The 24,460-nt window shown below is 43.4% G+C and overlaps 1 protein-coding gene across 1 annotated transcript in view; it reads left to right on the top strand.

Moving 5' to 3' along the window:
* Nucleotides 1-24,460, top strand: part of PCSK1 (proprotein convertase subtilisin/kexin type 1) — a 95,860-nt gene that overhangs the window by 54,757 nt on the left and 16,643 nt on the right. Inside the window, exons 7-10 of the mRNA XM_075325079.1 lie at nt 4,952-5,124; nt 16,708-16,920; nt 22,366-22,466; nt 23,720-23,953. Coding sequence (XP_075181194.1) covers nt 4,952-5,124; nt 16,708-16,920; nt 22,366-22,466; nt 23,720-23,953 — 721 coding nt within the window. The remainder of the gene's footprint in view (nt 1-4,951; nt 5,125-16,707; nt 16,921-22,365; nt 22,467-23,719; nt 23,954-24,460) is intronic.

Genomic DNA, 24,460 nt, shown 5'->3' with positions numbered 1-24,460 from the left:
GGCTGGAGACCGAAGATCAGCACCACGGACAGCAGCAAGGACCATGTGAGTATGCAAATTACCGGTTCTCCGTCTGTTATCGCGGATAGCACACGGAGAACACACGTGGCCCGCACGTACCGGAGACACGTACTTTCCAAACGCAACACGCAGGGAAAATACGTGCCTCGCGGCACGTGCGTGATTTTCACAGATGTGTGTTGGAGGCCTAACATCATGTCCTCCCATTATCTAACACTGAATCTGTCAAAAACTGAACTCCTTGTGCTTCCTCTCTCGACTAACCTTCCTAAACCCAATATTGCCATTTCCATGTGTGGTTCTTCCATTACAGACCAGCAGCACACCCGCTCTTTTTGGGTTATATTTGAGACAGATATTTCCTTCACTCCCTATCACTCACTGGCTCATGTCACCTACACCTTTAGAACTTGACCTTTTCTTATCAAGGACTCTGCAAAAACTCTTACTGTCGCCCTTATTCATTCTCGACTGGACAATTGCAACTCTCTACTAATCAGTCTACCTCTTACTAAAGTGTACTCTCTCCAGTCCATCCTAAATGCATCATCTGCAGTCCATCCTACACTCCCTGACACAAGTTCTGTCGCTTATCCATGTTATGTAAATAAAAGCTTATAACCTGACTTTAAATGCATCGATTGGTTTTATAAATTACTCTTTTGAAAGTTGAAAGCTGAAACCCTCCCAAATTTGTTTAGGTTATGAAAATAAAGTTGCTGCAAAGCTGAAATATTGATCATTTATTGAACACAGAAAGGTCAGATTTTGGCAAGACAAAAGTTTTGTCATATAATGCACCCAATCCTAGTTTACATCCTCACTTGTGCTCACTAAATGATCAGTTAATTAGTGGGTGTATATAAAAAAAAATCCAGCACATACCTTCACTTGAACTGCAGCTTGACTTCTGAGAACATGCCAAAAATCCACCCTGCGACCAAAGCCTTTATTATCAAGAGGCTGAAGACCAGGTCCACTGCAGAGGTGTCTGACACCTTTAATGTGTCTCAGCGTTAAGTACAAAGAATTAAAAAAAAGAGTTGAAGAGACTGGAGATGTTTTTGAAAAGCCCAGGTCCCGCAGACCCTGCAAGACAACTGCTCAGGAGGAATGTTTGTTGGTTAGAAAATCCAAAGCCAGCCCCTCTTCCACTGCAGCAGAGCTCCAACAGGCCTGTTCACCTCAAGTCCCCATGTCAACGTGGTTGAATCAGTGCCCAGAGGCCAGCACTAAACAAAAGGCAATTAAAAAACTTGTGCATTTGCCAAGTCCCACAGCCTGCTAAACAGATGGACACTGGAAAAGTGGCAGAAGGTGGATTTCTCTGATAAATCTTCAGTTGAATTACAACACAGCTGCCGCAAATACTGCAGGAGACCTACTGGAGCCTAAATGGATCCAAAATACACCCAGAAAACAGTTAAGTTTGGTGGTGGAAAGATCATGGTCTGGGGTTACATTCAGTATGGGGGTGTGCGAAACATTTACAAGGTGGAAGGCAATATCAATAGCCTAAAATATCAAGAAGTATTAGCTACCTCTTACATTCCCAATCATAAAAGGGATCAAATTCTGCAGCAGGATGGTGCTCCATCTCATCTGCTAATGACCTAAGACTGACATCCTCAATAATCTGAATCTTCTATTTTCAAGATGTCTCGCTATCTGCGCCAGTTTTCTGGAATGCAGTAACCAAGATAATTAGATTAATTCCCAATAGCCACAGTTTTACCCCTTCACCCCCGGGTGATTTTCTGTATTTACATGGTTTTGTTTGCTTTCCTTCTTCCGAGAGCCGTAACTTTTTTTTATTTTTCCGTCAATCTTGCCATATAAGGGCTTGTTTTTTGTGGCACGAGCTGTACTTTTAAATTAAACCATACGGTTTACCATATAGTGTACTGGAAAACAGCAAAAAAATTTCAAGCGCGGAAAAACTGTAATTAACTGTAAAATAGTTTTTGGGATATGTTATTCACAATGTTCACTATATGGTAAAACTGATGTGTCAGTGTGATGTCTCGGGTTGGTACAAGTTTGTAGACACCAAATATGTATAAGTTTTCTTTTATCTAAGGGGTTAACAAAAATTCACGAGTTTGTCCAAAAAAAGTGGCACACTTTTTGCGCCATTTTCCAAAACTCATAGCGTTCTCATTTTTCAGGATCTATGGCTCAGTGATAACTTATTTTTTGCGTCTCGAGCTGATGTTTTTAACGGTATCATTTTAGTGTAGATGCTACATTTTGATCGCTTGTTATTGCATTTTGCGTAAAATTTGCGGCGACCAAAAAACTTAATTTTGGCATTTGGAATTTTTTTGCCGTTTACCAATTGGATTAATTGATTTTATATTTTGATAGATTGGGCATTTTTGAAAGCAGCGATACCAAATATGTGTATATTTTTTATTTTTTTAACCCTTTAACCCTAGAACGCGCAAGTATAACAATCTACCATAGAAAACAAATGACCTAGCAGGCCTGTGAGGCCCCAGGTATGCGTTCTAGGGTTAATTTTCAACGGGCCGAATGGGGGGGTGATTTGCACTTTTAGCGGGTTTTTTTGTTTTTTTTTAATTTTTTAAAACTTTTTTTCAACTTTATTTTTTATTTTACTATTCCCCCTAGGGGACTATAATAATCAGCAGTCTGATTGCTCTTCACAATTTCCTGTGTAGCTGTGATCTGGAGAAAAGCTGAATTAAAGGGTTAAAAAAATAAAAAATATACACATATTTGGTATCGCTGCTTTCAAAAATGCCCAATCTATCAAAATATAAAATCAATTAATCCAAATGGTAAACGGCAAAAAAATTCCAAATACCAAAATTAAGTTTTTTGGTCACCGCAAATTTTACGCAAAATGCAATAATAAGCGATCAAAATGTAGCATCTGCACTAAAATGATACCGTTAAAAACGTCAGCTCGAGATGCAAAAAATAAGTTATCATTGAGCCATAGATCCTGAAAAATGAGAATGCTATGAGTTTTGAAAAATGGCGCAAAAAGTGTGCCACTTTTTCTGGACAAACTTGTGAATTTTTGTTAACCCCTTAGATAAAAGTAAACTTATACATATTTGGTGTCTACAAACTTGTACTCTCACACACGACAGTATGACGGCAGTGAGAGAAAGTGACTCATGATAGCTGCAGGAGTCATCACATGACCCTGTGCTACCATGGCAACAACTGGAAGTCACGTGATCATGTCACGTGACCTCCAATGGGGGTGGGTAAGTTATGTTTATGGCGGCTCGCTGATACATCTCGCTGTCAGAATTTGACAGCGAGATGTAAGGGGTTAATAGGCGTGGGTGGAACACGATTCCATAGGCAGGCACACATGTCAGCTGTTGAAATCAGCTGATATCTGTGCGGATCGCCACGGGCTGCCCTGGGGATTATCCTCACACGATCCATGACGTACCCAGTACGTCATGTGTCGTGAAGAGGTTAAGCATGCCTTAAAAATGCATTTCTTTAGACTGGCCTATTGCCTTACCTCACTTCTGTAACTATTCCTGTTTTGCCCTTACAAAATTTTCTTCCAAATCTGGCTATGTGCAATACAGGGTAATATTGTGGTACCGTGTTAGCCAGAAAAATCAATTGAAATACTATAGTATTTCAATTGATCTTCCAAATCTGGGAAATTGTATCATCTGCTTACACACCCTCCAAACACTTAATAGATCTCTGTAGCTGTACTTGTACACATACTCGCTGCTGACCGCTTCATGCAAAGTTTTTGGAATACCATATTTTTTCTGTTGATGGACCATACTTTACAAGCACCTTTTACCATTTACCTTTTGTGACTCCCAAATTTCCTCATAGATTGTGGCTTGTGAGCAGGAACCTCACTCCTTTCAGTATCTGTTGCATTGTGTTAAGGCCACTTTACACACAGCGACATTGCTAGCAATGTCGCCGGTGAAAGCACCCGCCCCCGTCGTTTGTACGTCACAGGCAAATCGCTGCCAGAAGCGCACAACATCGTTAGTCCCCGTCACACATACTTACCTGCCTAGCGACGTCGCTGTGGCAGGCGAACTGCCTCCTTTCTAAGGGGGAGGTTCGTTCGGCGTCACAGCAGCGTCACTAAGCGGCCGCCCAATAGAAGCGGAGGGGCGGAGATGAGCAGCCGGAACATCCCGCCCACCTACTTCCTTCCTCATTGCCGGCGGCCGCAGGTATGATGTTGCTCCTCGTTCCTGCGGTGTCACACATAGCGATGTGTGCTGCCACAGGAACGATGAACAACGTGCGTCCTGCAACAGCAACGATATTTGAGATTAGAACGACGTGTCAACAATCAAAAATATGGTGAGTAATTTTGATCGTTAGCGGTCGTTCGTGCGTTTCACATGCAACGACATCGCTAACGAGGCCAGATGTGTGCACGAATTCCGTGACCCAACGACATCTCGTTAGTGATGTCGTTGCGTGTAAAGCTCCCTTTACTCTGTAATGTCTGATATCGTCTGTACACATCCCCTCTGAATTGCAAAGTGCTGCGGAATAGGTTGGCGCTACAGAAATAAAACTTATTATTATCATTGGTTAACAATTGTAAAAGGAGCTGTCAGCAGTGTAACTTGATCTGGATGCACAAGTGCATTCAGCCTGGCAGAATATTCCTCAGACAATCATTAATAACCTCACTGATACCATACAAATGAGTGTAAGTACTTTTATTTCTGCATGTGGAACTTATACTCCAGATGTTTTGAAAAATTTGTTTCCATTTTCTCATCTTGCATATCATTATCATGTCTATCGATAGTGTGATTTGAATTATTCCATGACTTTTTCTTCATGGTATTGCAATATCATTGTTAGGAAACGTATGTAGTTATAACAATACATCTTTTTGCTTCATTCTCTTTGTATAATGTACAATTCCTGCTGTTTACTGTAGGGATTCGAATGCTGGACGGTGTAGTGACTGATGCCATTGAAGCAAGTTCTATTGGATTTAATCCGCAGCATGTGGACATTTACAGTGCCAGCTGGGGGCCAAATGACGATGGGAAAACTGTTGAAGGTCCTGGCAGATTGGCACAAAAAGCCTTTGAGTATGGTATCAATCAGGTACAATACTGCATAAAACATGCAATTAAAAACTATTAGATTATTAAACTATCAAAGAAAGCAAATATATGTAATTTTCTGCATAAAGGTATATTCCAAGGTCTACTGTGCCTTAAAAAAGATTTCATATCCTGTGAACTTTTCCAGACCTTTCCACATTTTTCTACATTACACTCACAAACGTGAATGTATTTTATGCCATCTTGTAGTAATGTGCCCATGCTGGTCCCCTTCTTGTAGTAATGTCACCATCCTGGTCACCTTATTCTAGTTATGTTTCCCTTCTTGGTCCCCATCTGGTAGTAATATCCCCTTCTCGGTCCCAATCTTGTAGTAATATCCTCTTCCTTGCCCCCATCTTGTAGTAATGTCCCCTTCCTGGTCCCCTTCTTTTTTAATGTGCCCAACGTGGTTCCCTTCTTTATAAACAAAGAAAAAAACAGGAGCATTAAGAGCGATATGCAAAATGATTTTATTTATCACAAAGTTAAAACAGCTAATAAACCACACCAATTGTGGAAAATGGTAAAAAGTGCTAATTTAGATGTTAATCAGGGATGAACACCCACTAGCATGTGAGAGGCCCTGAAGAAGCTGACACCTTGGTTCTTTTGTGTATGTGATGGACAGGGATGAGATTATTTACCTATGGGTAAGCAAATTAGGGACTTATGCTAACTTTCTTAGCCACTCTCTGCTCCTACTACCATATTAATGCTTGATTGATAGCACTATTGGAAATGGCATATTTATTTGTATGACTTCCTGTTGTAATTGCTCCCTGTGAGAACTTTCTCCTTTTTTTTGGTTATTTACCTCTGCTTCTCACATGCTTGTGGGTGTTCATCCCTGATTAGCATCTAAATTAGCACTTTTTACCATTTTTCACAATTGGTGTGGTTTATTCACTGTTTTTACTTTGTGATCAATAAAATCATTTTGCTTATAGCTCTTAATGCTCCTGTTTTTTTTCTTTGTTTATAATCCTATCATGCAGTGGCTTTTCTCATTAATTGAATATTATTTCTGAATAAGAGATGTGTGTCGGTCAAATATTTATGTATCTGGTTCCCTTCTTGTAGTAATGTGCCGATCCTGGTCTCCTTCTTGTAGTATTATCCCCTTCCTGGTCCCCATCTTGTAGTAATTCCACATCCTGGTCCCCAAATTCTTCTCATCTGTCCTCCATTTATTTCTTGTCCTTTTTTCTGTACATGCAGTCCGCACGCACTGTAGATCTCTTGATAATCGTGGCCCAATCCAGGGGGTTGCTGCTGTCAACGTTTTATTTCAGTTCAGTTGAAATGTATTGCCAGAGCCGCACGTAGACAAGCTCTACACAACTATACCAATACTGCCTCAAGGGTTGCATGCAGCCCACGGGCCACCAAATTGAGGCCCCCTGGTTTAGATCAAAGCTTATTCATGTGTGTGAATGCCCCAGTCACAGTCCAGACCTAAATCCTATTGAGAATCTGTGGCAAGACTTGAAAATACAGACGTCTCCATCCAATATCACTGAGCAAGAGCTATTGTAATACTATTGTATGTTCTGAGGATCTCGATAGCGTTAGGGCAATGACAACCAGAGACGAGTTCTTGGTACAGAGATGTTTATAATATGTAACCACGATAGGTACACAAACGGAACAAACACAGTAGAACAATAACACACGAAATACCTTCCCGGATCGGAGCGAAGGGAATTCCCGGGGCCACGCACCGGACTCCCCCAGGGAGACCACCAAGAGCGAACCCCTATACAGGGACTGTCTGGCAATCACCCCGGAAGGCCTAAATGCGCAGCAGCCGGGACACAAGGGGCAAAAGGTAAAGTCCAGAAGTGTCCGTACGGGATGATAGTCCAGAGTGGTTACGAACCAGAAGGAACCGGGCAAAAGTGCTGACCAAAGACGGCAGACGGAGTCCGGGCACAGCTTGATGAAACCGGGTAAGGTCCAGAGTCGGCGTCGGTGGTCTTTCAGGAGGATCCAAATGTCAATCAGGAAATAGGAGCAGCAAAGCAGGAGCACACAGCAAGCAGTATACTCAGGCACTGGACTAGGCTTAGAGGCGGCCTTTTAAGCAGCTAGACAGGAAGTAGGGCAACAGAACAGTAAACTCCATGTTAACCGAGGGCAAGCTCTTTCAAAAGAGAACTGGAAATCCCGGAAACCTGACAGCTATTCTACTTAGGCTATGTGCACACTAGGCGTTTTTACCGCGTTTTTGCGTGTTTTTTGGGTGTGTTTTTGTTCAGAAAACTGCATGACTTTGCTTCACCAGCAAAGCCTATGAGTTTTCATTTTTGCTGTCTGCACACAGTGGGTTTATTTAGCTGCATTTTTGTGGTGCCCCCAAAAATGCAGCATGTCAATTATTACTGCATCTTGAGTGAGATGTTCAAAAACGCAATGAAAAACGCAAATTGCAAATATAGCTGCGTTTCTATGACCAAAACCGCAGCTATAAACGCAAGGGGTGGGTAGTACAGTCACGTGTACAGGAAGAGGATTGTACTCACCCAGCACAGAAGCGTGAATCCTCCCGGTACCACCACCCCTGTTTCCAGCTCCCGTCCTCTGCCATGACCGCTCCTGTCCTGCACCATGTCCGCTCCCGTCCTGTGCCATGTCTGCTCCTGTCTGGCGCCTTGTCCACTCCCAGTTCTTCTCCCGGTACCGCCACCCCTGCTCCGGCTGTCTGCAGACTCCAGGGACACATCCGATCGCTGCAGGATCTGCCGGTGATCAGCTGATGCGGTCACCTGACGGCATGATTTTTACCGCCCAGACGGTTTTAAGGATCAGCTGATGCTGTCAGGTGACTGCATCAGTTGATTACCGGCCGATCCTGGAGTTATCGGACGGGAGTCTGCACAGACGAGTATAGTTTTTTTTTTCTACTGATGCATCAGCTGATTGTATAAACGACTTTGAAACAATCAGCTGATGTGTTATGTGATTCAGGTCCTTGAACCTGACATATCATCTGATCGCTTTGCCTTCCAGCAAACCGATCAGATGATATTGGATCCGGATTGGGCATCGCAGGATCCTCGACCCAGGACTATGGCGGAGGGGGGTTCTTTATTTCAATAAAGATGGAGTCACTAATTGTGTTGTGTTTTATTTATAATAAAAATATTTTTCTGTGTTGTGTGTGTTTTTTATCTTTACTAGAAATTCATGGTGGCCATGTCTAATATTGTCATGACACCATGAATTTTGGGCTTAGGGCCAGTTGATAATACACTGCTAGCCCTAACCCCATTATTACCCAGTGAGCCACCCGGCACCAGGGCAGCTGGAAGAGTTGGATACAGAGCCAGAAGATGGCGCTTCTATGAAAGCGCAATTTTCTGGGGCGGCTGCGGACTGCAATTCGCAGCGGGGGTGCCCAGAAAGCTTGGGATTCCAATCCCCAGCTGCCTAATTGTACCTGGCTGGACACAAAAATTGGGCGAAGCTCACGTCATTTTTTTTAATTATTTCATGAAATAATTTAAAAAAGGGCTTCCCTATATTTTTAGTTCCCAGCTGGGTACAAATAGCCAGCTGGGGGTTGGGGGCAGCCGTACCTGCCTGCTGTACCTGGCTAGCATACAAAAATATGGTGATTCCCAAGTCATTTTTTTTTTTTTACAGTTTACGTTTTTGGGCAAAAAACTCCTGCATACAGTCCTGGATGGACGATGCTGAGCTCTGCAGCTGCTGTTTGCTGTCCTACATACACTAGTGGATGGTGTATGCTGAGCCTTGTAGTTCTGCTTCCCCTGCATCTCCCTCCAGCATACAGTCCTGGATGGAGCATGCTGAGCCTTGTTCTGCAGCTGTCTGCTCTCCTGCATACACTAGTGGAGAATGAAGAACAGGTTGAAGAAGGAAATGACATCAGATCTTTTTTTTTTTTTTCTTCACCAATCTTTAATGGCACTGTTCCCTGAAAAAAAAAGCATAAAAACGCAGCCAAAAACGCACCAATTCGCGGTAAAAACGCATGCGTTTTTTAAGTGTTTTTGTGCATTTTTAGCGGCCAGAAATGCAGCTTTTTTGATGCCACAAAAAAAGTTAGGTGCGCATATACCCTTAGGGTATGTGCGCACAGTGCAGTTTTGTTTCTCCAGCAAAAAAACCGAACCCTCTGGCAGTAAAAAGCACCTCTGGCCGTTTTGCCATGTTTCGGGGTGTTTTTGGGTGCGTTTTTGCCACGTTTCAGTGCGTTTTTGCATTTTTTGAAAGGAAAATAAAATATGATAGAATAGCATAATTGATAGGATAGCTAGAAAAAAATAGAAAGAATAGATAGAAAGAACATATAGATTAGATAAAAAGAACATATAGAATAGATATAAAGAAAGAACATATAGAATAGATTATGAGAAAGAACAGAATAGATAAAAAGAAATAACAGAATAGCTTGATATAGGAACAGCTAGCTTTGTCAGCTGTCTTTTGAATTATTTTTTGGTAAAAAAAATGACGTAGGCTGCAACCCTCAGCTGTCTGCTGTAGGATGGCTGGTTATGAAATATTGAGATGATCCCACCGTTTTTTTTAAAAAAATTATTTGATTTATTTAAAAAACCCATCCCATTTTTCTAAAGCCAGCTAAGGTGCAGCAGACAACTGGGGGATGATATTATTAGGGTGGGAAGGGCTATGATTATTTGGCCATGTCCAGCCTAACAATAGCAGCCCGCAGCCACCCCAGAAGTGGTGCATCCATTAGATGCGCCAATTCTGGCGCTTGACCCGGTTCTTTCTGTTGACCTGGTGCTGTGGCAATCAGGGTAATAAGGAGTTAATAGCAGCCCATAGCTGCCACTAAGTCTTAGTTTACTGATGGCAGGCATCTTTGAGATACCCCCCATCATTAATCTGTAAGTGAAAGAAAGTGCTATTTGTCTTTTTTTTCAAATAAAAGATTTTTGGGGTGTTTGTGTCTATTTACTTTCCATTACAGATTAATGATGGGGGTGTCTCATAGACGCCTGACATCAGTAATCTAGGACTTAGTGGCAGCTATCGGCTGCTATTAACTCCTTATTACCCAGATTGCTGCTGCAACAGGGCAATAGGGAAGAGCCTGGTAAAGTGCCGGGACAGTCGCATCTAAGGGATTTGGCAATTCCGAGAGGCTTCTGGCTGATATTTTTAGGCTGGGGAGAGCCTAATAACCATAGGCCTCCCCAGTCTGAGAATACCAGCCCCCAGCTGTGGGGTTTTATCTAGGCTGGGTATCAAAATTGAGCGGACCGCACACCATTCTTTTTTTATTATTTATTTATTTTACTGTATGGTATAGACCCACCCATCGGCATCTGTGATTGGTTGAAGTCAGACAGCTGTGTGTTGGGGCACATCTGACTGCAACCAATCACAGTCGCCGGTGGTCGGGAGAAGGAGTGAATATGTATAAGCCTAATGAGTGGGTAGGGAAAAAGAATGAGAGGTTGTGGGAGCAGTGTGACACCCACCCCTGTGATCGGTGATTATAAAGCGCTTACTTCTACCCCTTTGTGCCGGATTCTGGTCCCCATGGACTTTATATGGGGACCAGCATCTGGCCAGATACCGTGGATCAATCGCCCGTGGATCCCGAATCTGCGGGGGATTGATCTGCCAGTTCTCCGAAACGCAGGGACAAAACATGGGAAAAGAGGGGAAAAATGCAATGAAACGCACAGAATTAGCTACCTGCGTTTTTCCACACGTTTTTTTATGACTTCATTGAAGTCAATGGGTGAAAAACGCAGGGAAAAATGCAGGAATAATTGACATGCTGCTTCTTTTTTCTGCACCCAAAACTGCAGGTAAAAGAAGAAGCAATGTGCACACAGCCTTTCTAAATTCTCATAGACTTTGTTGTGGAAGGACTGCATTCAGTTTAGGACAACAGACTGCACCCAAAAACGCTGCAAATGTACCGCCCTTGCAGCAGTCAAACTGCTCATTTCTGGGGTGGCTGTGGCTCGAGGGTCTCCAGACCCGGGGGCTCGCAGCCACTTTGAGGTGTAAAAGGGGGAATATTTACAAGGGAGAGCTTGTGACGCCACCCATGGTTCGCGGTAAGGGGAGTGCCACCGCTGCCAATGGGAGTACCTGGGGGAGATGGAGCGGGGCAGCCAGATGATGTCCCCTCCACGGTTAGGGGAGACCTCAGACCAGCGACCACCAGTGTTCCATACCACGGGGACTCACTTACCAAAGACAGGTGCAGGGGAGGAAGGTACCAGAGAACCAGACTGGCACTGGGACGAAGGGGACCTGGAGGAGAAACCAGCCGGCCTCAGGCAACCAGTTAACATCTAAAGTGAGTAAACCAGTTGCACTGAATACCTGTTTGGACTCCTTCTTCCGACGCCCACTGCACCATACACCCGCTGGGGCAATACCCTACTTGCGGAGGGACTACCATACTAGTTGCAATACCACCAGCCCCAGTAGAGACCTTCTGCAGCGGCGGCTCCCTACATTTAGCCGCAACACCGCAAGTGGCGTCAGGAATAAACTTTAATCACCAATCCCCTGTAAATATCCCCATTACAAAAAGGGCTCAGGGCACGGACCGGGTAACGGCCACCATCGTGACATTCCCAAGACATACATTGCCCGGAACCGAGTACCCCATATTCCTGGGTGCTACACTAGCAGCAAATATCCAGCAACTCAAGACTTGCTCCCTCCAAAGTGGTCAGAACTGAAAGAGATTATATTTCCAACATCAGGTGATGGATAATGTGATTATTTAAAGGAGCTGGCAGTGGTCACATGAAGTGAATTAAACAGGAGCTCCTAGCCGAGAAAATTATATTAACCCTTGCTGCACCAAAAAAAGCAAATACATTTAATACATAGAGCCTCACAAGTTAATGTAGAGCTTAGAGCCCAGAACTGTCACAAATATCACAAGGGCGGAAGACACACATGACAATAGGACATTTCAATACAAAAGGTAGGATTATAGTCAGTATATTGTTGCTGATTTACATGTGGATTTCCTAAAATAACAGGAAGTAACAATATAAAATAACTCCAGTGGCCAGTGTGAAAATTGTAAAATGTATTTATTTTATTTATTTAATTTTTTTATGTTTACAGCTTATGATATGAAACCCTCCAAAATTACCATTTTTTGCTTTTACCTTGTTTCTTTTACTTCCCTTCTTCCAAAAAACATAGCTTTTTTATTTTCCCTTCCACATAAACATATAAGGGCTAGGTTTTTTGCAGGACGAGTGCACCTCTATACCAAGATCTCAGGGGAACATTTTCATTGTAATGTGCCAATTGCATTCAGGTGAAAACTGAAATCCAGAAATAAAGGGAAATTGGATATTTCAATAAAAACTGAGTCTGATTTTGCCATTCAAAGATATAATTCAAATTCAATAGACTAGCGTGGTGCAGAAGAAAGGCTCTCTATAAAAGCTACAATATATGGAGCTAACAGAAAATGATGGCATAAAGAAATGGGAAGGATGAGGACAAAATGACACAAAAGACCTTTCACTAACCCAATTACAAGAAAATAGTGGTGAACAGAATAGTCCTCTGAAGTGAGAACAAGTGAAAAGCACTTGGGCAGCCTGGTCATGTTGTTTAATTTACTTCAATCAGTAAGAAGGGACTTACTATCTCAGATCAAGCTTTGCAATTATTTCAGCAGTGAACAATGCAAGATCATGTGGTTTCTATATAGCAGATAAAGCAATATTCAATACATTGTTGGAGCCTTCTCAAAATTGTGGGTAAACAACTTTGTTGCAAGCATGTGTAAGCTGGGTTCACGCTAAGCGACAGCGACAACGACGTCGCTGTTACATCACCATTTTCTGTGACGTAACAGCAACCTTGTAAGTCGCTGTTATGATCGCTGCTTAGCTGTCAAACACAGCGACGCAGCAGCGATCATAACGTCGCTGTGCTACATGTGCAGAGAGCAGGGAGCCGCGCTTAGCGCTGGCTCCTTGCTCTCCTAGGTACAGTACACATCGGGTTAATTAACCCGATGTGTACTGCAGCTACATGTCACAGTGCAGAGGGCAGGGAGCCGCGCACACTGCTTAGCGCTGGCTCCTTGCTCTCCTTGCTACAGTATACATCGGGTTAATTACCCGATGTGTACTGCAGCCACATGTGCACAGAGCAGGAGCCGGCACTGGCAGCAAGGGCGGAGGCTGGTAACGAAGGTAAATATCGGGTAACCAGGGAAAGGTCTTCCCTTGGTTACCCGATGTTTACGCTGGTTACAGCTTACCGCAGCTGCCAGACGCCGGCTCCTGCTCCCTGCTCGCTTCATTTCGTCGCTCTCTCGCTGTCACACACAGCGATGTGTGTGTCACAGCGGGAGAGTGACGACCAAAAAATGAAGCTGGACATTCAGCAACGACCGGCGACCTCACAGCAGGGGCCAGGTCGTTGCTGGTGTCACACACAGCGACAGCGACGGGACGTCGCTGCAACGTCACAGAAAATGGTGACGTAGCAGCGACGTCGTTGTCGTTGTCGCTGTGTGTGACACCAGCTTAACTCCTTCAAATTCACCTGTGGCAAGTAACAGGTGTGGACAATATGAAATTCACACCTGAAACCAGATAAAAAGTGAAGTTGACTCAATGCTTGCATTGAGTGTCTGAGTGTGCCACACTAAACACGGAGAACAGAAAGAAGGCAAGAGAACTGTCTGAGGACTTGAGAACCAAAATAGTTGAAAAATATCAACACTCTCAAGGTTACAAGTTGTCCATCTCTGGAGATCTTAATGTTCTTTTGTCTACAGTGCGCAAGAAAATCAAGAAGTTTACAGCCCATGGCATTGTAATTAAACTCCCTGGACATGGACGGCAGAGAAAAATTTATGAAAGGTGGCAACACAAAATAGTGCAGATGGTAGATTAGCAGCCTCAAACAAGTTCCAATGAAATTCAAGCAGTCCTGAAGGGTCAGGCTGCATCAGTGTAGGCGCAAACATTTTGCCGACATTTGAATAAAATGAAACGCTATGACAGGAGATCCAGGAGGACCCCACTACTGACACAGAGACATAAAAAAGTTAAGGTCCAGTCACACTAAGCAACTTACCAGCGATCCCAACAACGATAGGGATCGCTGGTAAGTTGCTAGGAGGTTGCTGGTGAGATGTCACACTGCGACGCTCCAGCGATCCCACCAGCAACCTGACCTGGCAGGGATCGCTGGAGCGTCGCTACACAAGTTGCTGGTGAGCTCACCAGCAACCAGTGACAAGCCCCCAGCGCCGCGTGGAAGATGCTGCGCTTGGTAACTAAGGTAAATATCGGGTAACCAACCCGATATTTACCTTGGTTACCACCGCACGGAGCTACACGTGCAGAGAGCAGGGAGCAGCGCACACTGAGCGCTGGCTCCTTGCTCTCCTAGTTACAGCACACATCGGGTTAATTAACCCGATGTGTGCTGCAGCTAAATGTGCACAGAGCAGGGAGCAGCGCACAATGCTTAGCGCTGGCTCCTTGCTCTCCTAGTTACAGCACACATCGGGTTAATTAACCCGATGTGTGCTGCAGCTAAATGTGCACAGAGCAGGGAGCAGCGCACAATGCTTAGCGCTGGCTCCTTGCTCTCCTAGTTACAGCACACATCGGGTTAATTAACCCGATGTGTGCTCCAGCTAAATGTGCACAGAGCAGGGAGCAGCGCACAATGCTTAGCGCTGGCTCCTTGCTCTCCTAGTTACAGCACACATCGGGTTAATTAACCCGATGTGTGCTGCAGCTACATGTGCACAGAGCAGGAGCCGGCACTGACAGTGAGGGAGGAGGCTGATAACAAAGGTAAATATCGGGTAACCAAGGACAGGGCTTCTTGGTTACCCGATGTTTACATTGGTTACCAGCCTCCGCAGAAGCCGGCTGCCTGCACATTTAGTTGTTGCTGTCTCGCTGTCACACACAGCGATCTGTGCTTCACAGCAGGACAGCAACAACTAAAAAATGGCCCAGGACATTCAGCAACAACCAACGACCTCACAGCAGGGGCCAGGTTATTGCTGGATGTCACACACAGCAACATCGCTAGCAACGTCACAAAAGTTGTTCGTTAGCAGCGATGTTGCTAGCGATGTTGCTTAGTGTGACGGGGCCTTTAGACTGCAGTTTGCCAAAATGTATGTGAGTAAGCCAAAGTCCTTCTTGGAAAGTGTCTTGTGGACAGATGAGACCAAGATAGAGCTATTTGTTAAAGCACATCATTCTAATGTTTACCGAAATTGGAATGAGGCCTACAAAGAAAGGAACACATTACCTACAGTAAAGTATGGTGAAGATTCAAAGATGTTTTGGGGTTGTTTCACACTGGGTCCCATAACTGTATGTCTGAAGATTACCAGAGGATTTTGGGTTGCAGTGTAGTGCCCAGTGTCAGAAAGCTGAGTTTGAATCTTAGGTCATGAGTCTTCCAGCAAGACAATGACCCAAAATATACTTCAACAAGCCCCCAGAAATGGATGGAAACAGTGCTGGAGAGTTCTGAATTAGCCAGCAATGAATCCAGATATAAATCCCATTGAACACCTGTGGGAGATATTAAAATAGCTGTTGGGAGAAGGAGTACTTCATATATGAGAGACCTGGAGCAGTTTGCAAAAGAGGAATGGTCCAAAATTACAGATGTGAGGTGTAAGAAGCTTGTTGATGGTTACAGAAAGCAATTGATTGCAGATATTTATTCCAATGAGTGTGCAACCAAATATTAAGTTGAGGGTGCAAACAATTTTGTCCAGCCCATTGGAGCTTTGTATGAAATTGTCAATTTGCATTTTGTTCTCATTTTTTTTTTGTGTTGTTCCAATATACACAAAGGAAATAAATGTGTATAACAAAATGTGTAATTGCAATAATATTCTGGGAGAAATATTTCATTTTCTGGAACAATTTCCAGGGGGCCAACACTTTCATCCACGACTGTAGAGGCCCTAATTCATCAATTGCATTTTAGTAATTTTTCTTTTTTGTCTTTCTATTTTCGCTTGTGGACTTTGCACCTAACTCAGCAAAAACACACAAAAAAGTAATCAGTTTTGTACTCCCCTTGAGTACAGGAGGACCATTGTGTCCTTTCAAAAAATTGCAAATTATGAATTAACTGTAAGCATCTGGGTAATAAAAACCACACCAACTTTAATGAGCACACAAAAAAGTGTCAAAGACTGATAGTAATGGAAAAGTCAAAGTGAATCTGGCGCCAAAATAAAAATGAACAAAATCCTAACTTTTACTTTAAAACATAAGCAAAAGAGAAAGATAAATTAGGGGCAAAGTGTTCTTGTGCATTGTATTCCGTGGTTATTTGAATCCAATATTTGGTATATCAACTTTTATAAAAGGGTTTGTGTCCTGATTTCTCACCATAAGATGATGATTTGTAATTTACAAAAAAATGCAACAAAATTCAAAGTAAAAAAATAAAAACCTTCAGAAATAGTAAAATACATACCGTAGTACCCAATCCAATACATTACACATAAGACTACAGATATAGGACACAATACATAATTAAAAAAAATTACGGTATAATGATGTTGCAATGTTTCTATTGATAGGGCCGGAATGGAAAAGGTTCCATCTATGTCTGGGCGTCTGGTAATGGTGGTCGTCAAGGGGATAACTGTGATTGTGATGGGTACACAGACAGCATCTACACCATCTCTATCAGCAGCGCCTCCCAACAAGGCCGGTCGCCCTGGTATGCAGAGAAATGCTCATCCACATTAGCTACAGCGTACAGCAGTGGGGATTACACGGATCAGAGAATTGTAAGTAAAAATACATACATACACATATATATATATATATATATATATATATATATATATATATATATATATATATATATACAGAGTATATATAATGTGACAGGAAAAGTTATGTGGCTGATCGCTGAGGTACTACACCTGGAACCTTCCACAGATCACAGTAGCAGGGATCCCATGTTCCTCCACCAGTAGCAAATTGTGGACAGAGGTGCTCTGTGCTAAAGGCTATATTAATAAGTGCAAGAGGAAAACCTGTAATACATATATACAGTGCCTACAAGTAGTATTCAACCCCCTGCAGATTTAGCAGGTTTACACATTCGGAATTAACTTGGCATTGTGACATTTGGACTGTAGATCAGCCTGGAAGTGTGAAATGCACTGCAGCAAAAAAGAATGTTATTTCTTTTTTTATTTTTTTTTTTTAAATTGTGAAAAGTTTATTCAGAGGGTCATTTATTATTCAACCCCTCAAACCACAAGAATTCTATTTGGTTCCCCTAAAGTATTAAGAAGTATTTCAGGCACAAAGAACAATGAGCTTCACATGTTTGGATTAATTATCTCTTTTTCCAGCCTTTTCTGACTAATTAAGACCCTCCCCAAACTTGTGAACAGCACTCATACTTGGTCAACATGGGAAAGACAAAGGAGCATTCCAAGGCCATCAGAGACAAGATTGTGGAGGGTCACAAGGCTGGCAAGGGGTACAAAACCCTTTCCAAGGAGTTGGGCCTACCTGTCTCCACTGTTGGGAGCATCATCCGGAAGTGGAAGGCTTATGGAACTACTGTTAGCCTTCCACGGCCTGGACAGCCTTTGAAAGTTTCCACCCGTGCCGAGGCCAGGCTTGTCCGAAGAGTCAAGGCTAACCCAAGGACAACAAGGAAGGAGATCCGGGAAGATCTCATGGCAGTGGGGACATTGGTTTCAGTCAAAACCATAAGTAATGTACTCCACCGCAATGGTCTCCGTTCCAGACGAGCCCGTAAGGTACCTTTACTTTCAAAGCGTCATGTCAAGGCTCGTCTACAGTTTGCTCATGATCACTTGGAGGACTCTGAGACAGACTGGTTCAAGGTTCTCTGGTCTAATGAGACCAAGATCGAGATCTTTGGTGTCAACCACACACGTGACGTTTGGAGACTGGATGGCACTGCATACGACCCCAAGAATACCATCCCTACAGTCAAGCATGGTGGTGGCAGCATCATGCTGTGGGGCTTTTTCTCAGCCAAGGGGCCTGGCCATCTGGTCCGCATCCATGGGAAGATGGATAGCACGGCCTACCTGGAGATTTTGGCCAAGAACCTCCGCTCCTCCATCAAGGATCTTAAGAGGGGTCGTCATTTCATCTTCCAACAAGACAACGACCCAAAGCACACAGCCAAGAAAACCAAGGCCTGGTTCAAGAGGGAAAAAAATCAAGGTGTTGCAGTGGCCTAGTCAGTCTCCTGACCTTAACCCAATTGAAAACTTGTGGAAGGAGCTCAAGATTAAAGTCCACATGAAACACCCAAAGAACCTAGATAACTTGGAGAAGATCTGCATGGAGGAGTGGGCCAAGATAACTCCAGAGACCTGTGCCGGCCTGATCAGGTCTTATAAAAGACGATTATTAGCTGTAATTGCAAACAAGGGTTATTCCACAAAATATTAAACCTAGGGGTTGAATAATAATTGACCCACACTTTTATGTTGAAAATGTATTAAAATTTAACTGAGCAACATAACTTGTTGGTTTGTAAGATTTATGCATCTGTTAACCCCTTCAGCCCCCGGGCACTTTCCGTTTTTGCGTTTTTATTTTTTGCTCCCCTTCTTCCAGGAGGCGTAACTTTTTTATTTTTCCATCAATCTTGTCATATGAGGGCTTGTTTTTTGCGGGACGAGTTGTACTTTTAAATGAAACCATAAGTTTTACCATATAGTGTACTGGAAAACGGCAAAAAAATTCCAAGTGCGGAAAAATTGCAAAAAAAGTGGGATTGTACAATAGTTTTTGGGATATTTTATTCACCGTGTTCACTATATGGTAAAACTGATGTGTGGGTATGATGCCTCAGGTCGGTGCGAGTTTGTAGACACCAAACATGTATAGGTTTACTTGTATCTAAGGGGTTAAAAAAAATTCACAAGCTTGTCCGAAAAACGTGGCGCACGTTTTGCGCCATTTTCCAAAACCCGTAGCGTTCTCATTTTTCAGGATCTGAGGCTCAGTGATGGCTTATTTTTTGCGTCTCGACCTGACGTTCTTAACGGCACCATTTTTGCGCAGATGCTACGTTTTGATCGCCTGTTATTGCATTTTGCGCAAAATTTGCGGCGACCAAAAAACTTAATTTTGGCGTTTGGAATTTTTTGCCGCTACGCCGTTTACTGATCAGATTCATTGATTTTATATTTTGATAGATCGGGCATTTCTGAACGTGGCGATACCAAATATGTGTGTATTTATTTTTTTTTTAACCCTTTAATTTTCAATGGGGTGAAAGGGGGGTGATTTGAACTTTTAGGTTTTTTTATTTTTTTTTAATTTTTTAAAACTTTTTTTTTTACTTTTTTTTTTTATTTTACTAGTCCCCCTAGGGGGCTATTGCGATCAGCAATCCGATCGCTCTGCACTATCTGCAGATCTCAGCTACAGAACTGAGAACTGCAGATTTGCTGCTTCACTTTCAATGCCGGCTGTATTCCGGCATTGAGAGGAAGTGACTCATGTTAGCTACAGGCGTCATCACATGACCCTGTGCTACCATGGCAACCGCCGAAAGTCACGTGATCATGTCACGTGACTTCCGGTGGGGGCGGGGTAAGTCACTGTCATGGCGGCGCCCATATACATATCGCTGCCAAGACTTTGGCAGCGAAATGTAAGGGGTTAATGGCCGCGGGTGGAAGCGATTCCACCCGCAGCAAGCAGGCACACATATCAGCTGTTGATAACAGCTGATATGTGCGCGTCTCGCCGCCGCCTGCCGGCGGCAGGGGGCGGAGCTTACCGGCACACGATCCATGACGTATCTAGTACGTCATGGGTCGTTAAGGGGTTAATAAATCCTGCTCTTGTTTGAAGTTTGCAGGCTCTAACTTATTTGCATCTTATCAAACCTGCTAAATCTGCAGGGGGTTGAATACTACTTGTAGGCACTGTATATATATATATATATATATATATATATATATATATATATATAAAAATATATATATATATATATTAGTAGGTGCCACAAAAAATCCTGTCCCGAACAAATTTGTGAAATAATTTTATCAAAAGACTGATGAACATAGGTGGATATTCTTACTCTCCTTCATAGATTTTAAATAAAGCTCCACCATCTACCATCTATGCACAACAATCGTTCTATTTACCAGGGTACCAGGGAACCTGTTCTCATGATCAGAAGTGGTCCCTGTGCTGGGATCCCCAGTTACCAGACACTTTTTACCTATCCTGTGGGTAGGTAATAACTTGTGATTCTGGGACCATCCTTTTAAGGCCCCCTTCACATGTCAGTGATTCCGATACGTGTGACGTCCATTTTCATAAATACCGGAGACACGGACATGCGTAGACCCATTAAAGTTAATGGGTTTGCGCACACATCAGTGTTTTTGCAAGGACTGTTTGTCCGTATGAAGCACACGCGTGTCCGTTTGTTCCACACGGAGACAAGGCCGTTTTTCTCCTGAAGCATGGGTGTCACATGGACCATACACTGATGTGATCTGTATGACATGTACCAGAGAAAACACGTGTCTTTGAAATAAAATGATTTTCTATACTCACCTGTCTCCAGCGCTGCTGTCTTCGGTGTTGCTGTCATTTGCTTCCAGGCCCGCTCATTATGCTCATGAATATTCACTTCACTGCGGACCCGGACGTAGCAGCGCCGGAGACGTCAGCACCGGGGACAGCAGCACCAGTGACAGGTGAGTAAAAGTTCCTGATCTCCGTGTGCTATCACGGATAGCACACGGTGAACACTAGTGTGCCAAAATCATGGCACATTGATGGAACATATGCACCTTCAAAACAGCCGTGCAAAACAAACATTTTTCACGGACATGTAACAGAGGCCTAAATCAGTAACACTTGATTTTACATGAAAAAAAAATTTTCAGAATTGCCTGAGAATGTTGGTGTCTAAAGATGTTTCCCATATTTGAGATAATTCTCTATTTTATCCAATAATTAAGTATAAAATAATTCTAATACAATCATTTATCTTTGCTTATAAATGAAGGCTATATTTATACAGAGTTGTTGCCTTCTGTTTAGGATGTATGACAGGAAAGCACCTGATGTACACACTAAAGCCCACTTTACACGCTGCGGACTTACCTTCCCTGCGACGTCGCTGTGACCGGCGAACCGCCTCCTTTCTAAGGGGGCGGTTCGTGCGGCGTCACAGTGACGTCACATGGCAGCCGTCCAATAGAAGCGGAGGGGCGGAGATGAGAGGGGGGAACATCCCACCCACCTCCTTCATTCCTCATTGCTGGCGGCCGCAGGTAAGCTGTAGTTCGTCGTTCCAGCGGTGTCACACATAGCGATGTGTGCTGCCGCAGGAACGCCGAACAACCTGCGTCCTGCAACAGCAACGATAATTGGGATTAGAACAACGATCAACGATAAGGTGAGTAATTTTGATCGTTAACGGTCATTCCTGCGTTTCACACGCAACGACGTCGCTAACGAGGCCGGATGTGCATCACGAATTCCACGACCCCAACGACATCTCGTTAGCGATGTCATTGCATGTAAAGCCCGCTTAAGGCTAGGGTCCCACAACCATAGATTTTTTTCATCTGAGACAATTGGACCAATTCTGCTAATGATGCACTGATCCGAGTGTCAGCTTAGTGAAATCCGCTTGTCTCGGATGACAGAATTGGAACAGTCCATCTTCTCCATTCTGTGAGTCTACAGAAATCGGGCTGTATATGGATGTCATCCCACTGCAGTACAATGTTTGCTACACACCCATATACTTGAATGGGTGAGTGACATCCGTTATGCAAGTGAAATCACAGCATGCTGCCATTCTTTTTTTCTCATGTCAAATTGGTATGGTAAAAAATAATCGGTCAGCAGCATTGCCAAATCATATATCATTGGTCCGAGTGCTATCCAATAAAAATAAATCAGACAGCGCTCATCTGATATGTACGGTGCTGTGAGCAAGCCCTAATGTGGGCTCTGTTGCCAGAAAAGGCCAATAAATGTGTCTTATTTCTCCTGCTGGCCAGTATACAATATTGGACGTCTATGGCTGACAGTTGTCATCTGTAGGAGTCTCCATTTAATTTACACATCGGAAGCTTTTCTAAACATATACTGTAGATTAAACGGTGTGTGGATATGGCTTAAAATTTCAATTTTGTGTTATTTTAGTAGTAAATAATAATTTGTGTTACTCTGCTCCTTTTTTCTCCATCTAGATTAGTGCAGATCTACATAATGACTGTACGGAAACACATACAGGCACCTCTGCCTCCGCTCCTCTGGCTGCTGGAATCTTTGCTTTGGCTTTGGAACAAAAGTAAGGACAGAAATAACCTGAAGTTCACTAGTTGCCTGTTATAAAAAAAAAACACGTGCAAACTAGAATAGAAGTGAACAAATTAGAAAACCACCTATACCTTTAAGAATGTTCTGTTTCTTTTACCTTGGATATCAAAGATCCTCTGCAAGGACGATTCTTTGCGTTAGGCTTAAGCCACACGGCGAGAAAATCGGTGCGAATGGAGTGCGATAAAACATCGCATTCCACTCGGACCAATTTTAGCCTGTGTGTCAGCGCACATGAGCGATTATTTTCTCAGCCCTAATCGGACCGAGAAAACAATCGCAGGATGCTGTGATTGTAATGCAAAGCTCTTTTCTCTCGCAACCATTGAAGTGAATGTGGCGAGAAAAAAATCGCACTGCACACGCGGTACACCGGTGTACCGCGCATGCAGAGCGAGAATGGCAATAGCCGGCTACGGAGGAGAGAGGGAGATAAATCCCTCCCTCTCCTCCTCCGTGCCGGCCCGCACCTCCGCAGCGCTAGCCTGCCCCCCGCAGCTGAGGTCCGCTCGCACAGTCGGACCGCAGTCGCAGGGATACTCGCATGACACTTGGCTCCTGCTGTGTTGCCAGCGTGAGCAGAGTGTCATGCGAGCATCGCACTAGTGCCCCTTGTGGCCCAGGCCTTATTATGATAACATGTCTGCAAAAGATTACCTCCTTGAGATGATCACACCTTCATTTAAACCAAATTTCAGTTTTATTATATGTCATGCATATTGGCTTATCTTCTCTGAGAGAACCATTCCTTCAGAAGACCATTTTAATGCAATTTCAATTTAAGCTTTCATCTTGGTACATTCATGAACATAAGAGTGTTATATATGAAGCATTTATTCTGTTATGTCAAAAGAAGAATAGGCTGTTGCTATTCAGACTCGGACTCGCCCCTAGTTGAACTGGTGAGTTCCCGGGTGGGCCTATTCTGTAGGACTAAGCCAATGACCCCCAACATGGGCAGTATTTAGCTCAATACATATAATTCACTATGTACCGACAGAACCAGCCTCTCATCATTCATTCAACAAACTACCTAGTTTATTATATATAACCATATATAAATTTGTGAAGGAGGGTAATGTAATATTTGCATGTAGCTGAATAGTGGGCCTCCAGGCTCAATGTAACCAGTGGGCAGTGACCACCCCAATCCAACACTGTTGATGAAACAAAATGCCATTCTTAACTTGGGTCTTACTTGTTTTTTATTTTATTTTTTATTAGCCCTAATCTAACATGGAGAGATATGCAGCATCTTGTGGTCTGGACAAGCGAGTATGATCCATTAGCTAACAACCCTGGCTGGAAGAAGAATGGAGCAGGTCTCATGGTGAACAGTAGATTTGGATTTGGCTTGCTGAACGCTAAGGCGCTTGTGGATTTAGCAGATCCTCAGACATGGAAAGGAGTTCCTGAGAAGAAAGTGTGTATTGTTAAAGACAGTGACTTCGCACCAAGGTAAGAGTAAAGAAGATTAGAGACAAATGGAGTGATGATTGTCTTTGTGTACTTTTTTCTGTTTCATGCCATAAAGCCCGCTACACACGCTTCAATATATCTCACAATCTGTCGTTGGGGTCAAGTTGTAAGTGACGCACATCCGGCATCGTTTGTGAGGTGTCTGCGTGTGACATCTATGTGCGATCAGGATTGAACGCAAAACCGTTGATCGCAAACACATCGTATCTTTCTCTAGAATTGAGCGTTTTGTTGTATGAACCTAGTCAATTGTAACGTGTGACATCCCTCATACGATTTTGGTGTCTGATGCTATGTGCGCAGGTGTGCGCTCTGCACCGCAGCTTAAAAAAGGTCCGCTTCAGAGCGCAGCTGAAAAGCTGCGTTCTGAAGCTCCTCACAATGTCTGTCATTCACTAATCTCTGTCAGTCGGTTACTATCTCTGTCCCTCACTCTCTGTCCATGTCAGTCTATCCCCCTCTCTCATATACTCACCGATCCCCGAT

This window comes from Anomaloglossus baeobatrachus, chromosome 1 (genome assembly GCF_048569485.1).
Source record: "Anomaloglossus baeobatrachus isolate aAnoBae1 chromosome 1, aAnoBae1.hap1, whole genome shotgun sequence".
NCBI lineage: Eukaryota > Metazoa > Chordata > Amphibia > Anura > Aromobatidae > Anomaloglossus > Anomaloglossus baeobatrachus.
This window is presented reverse-complemented; position numbering and strand designations above follow the sequence as displayed.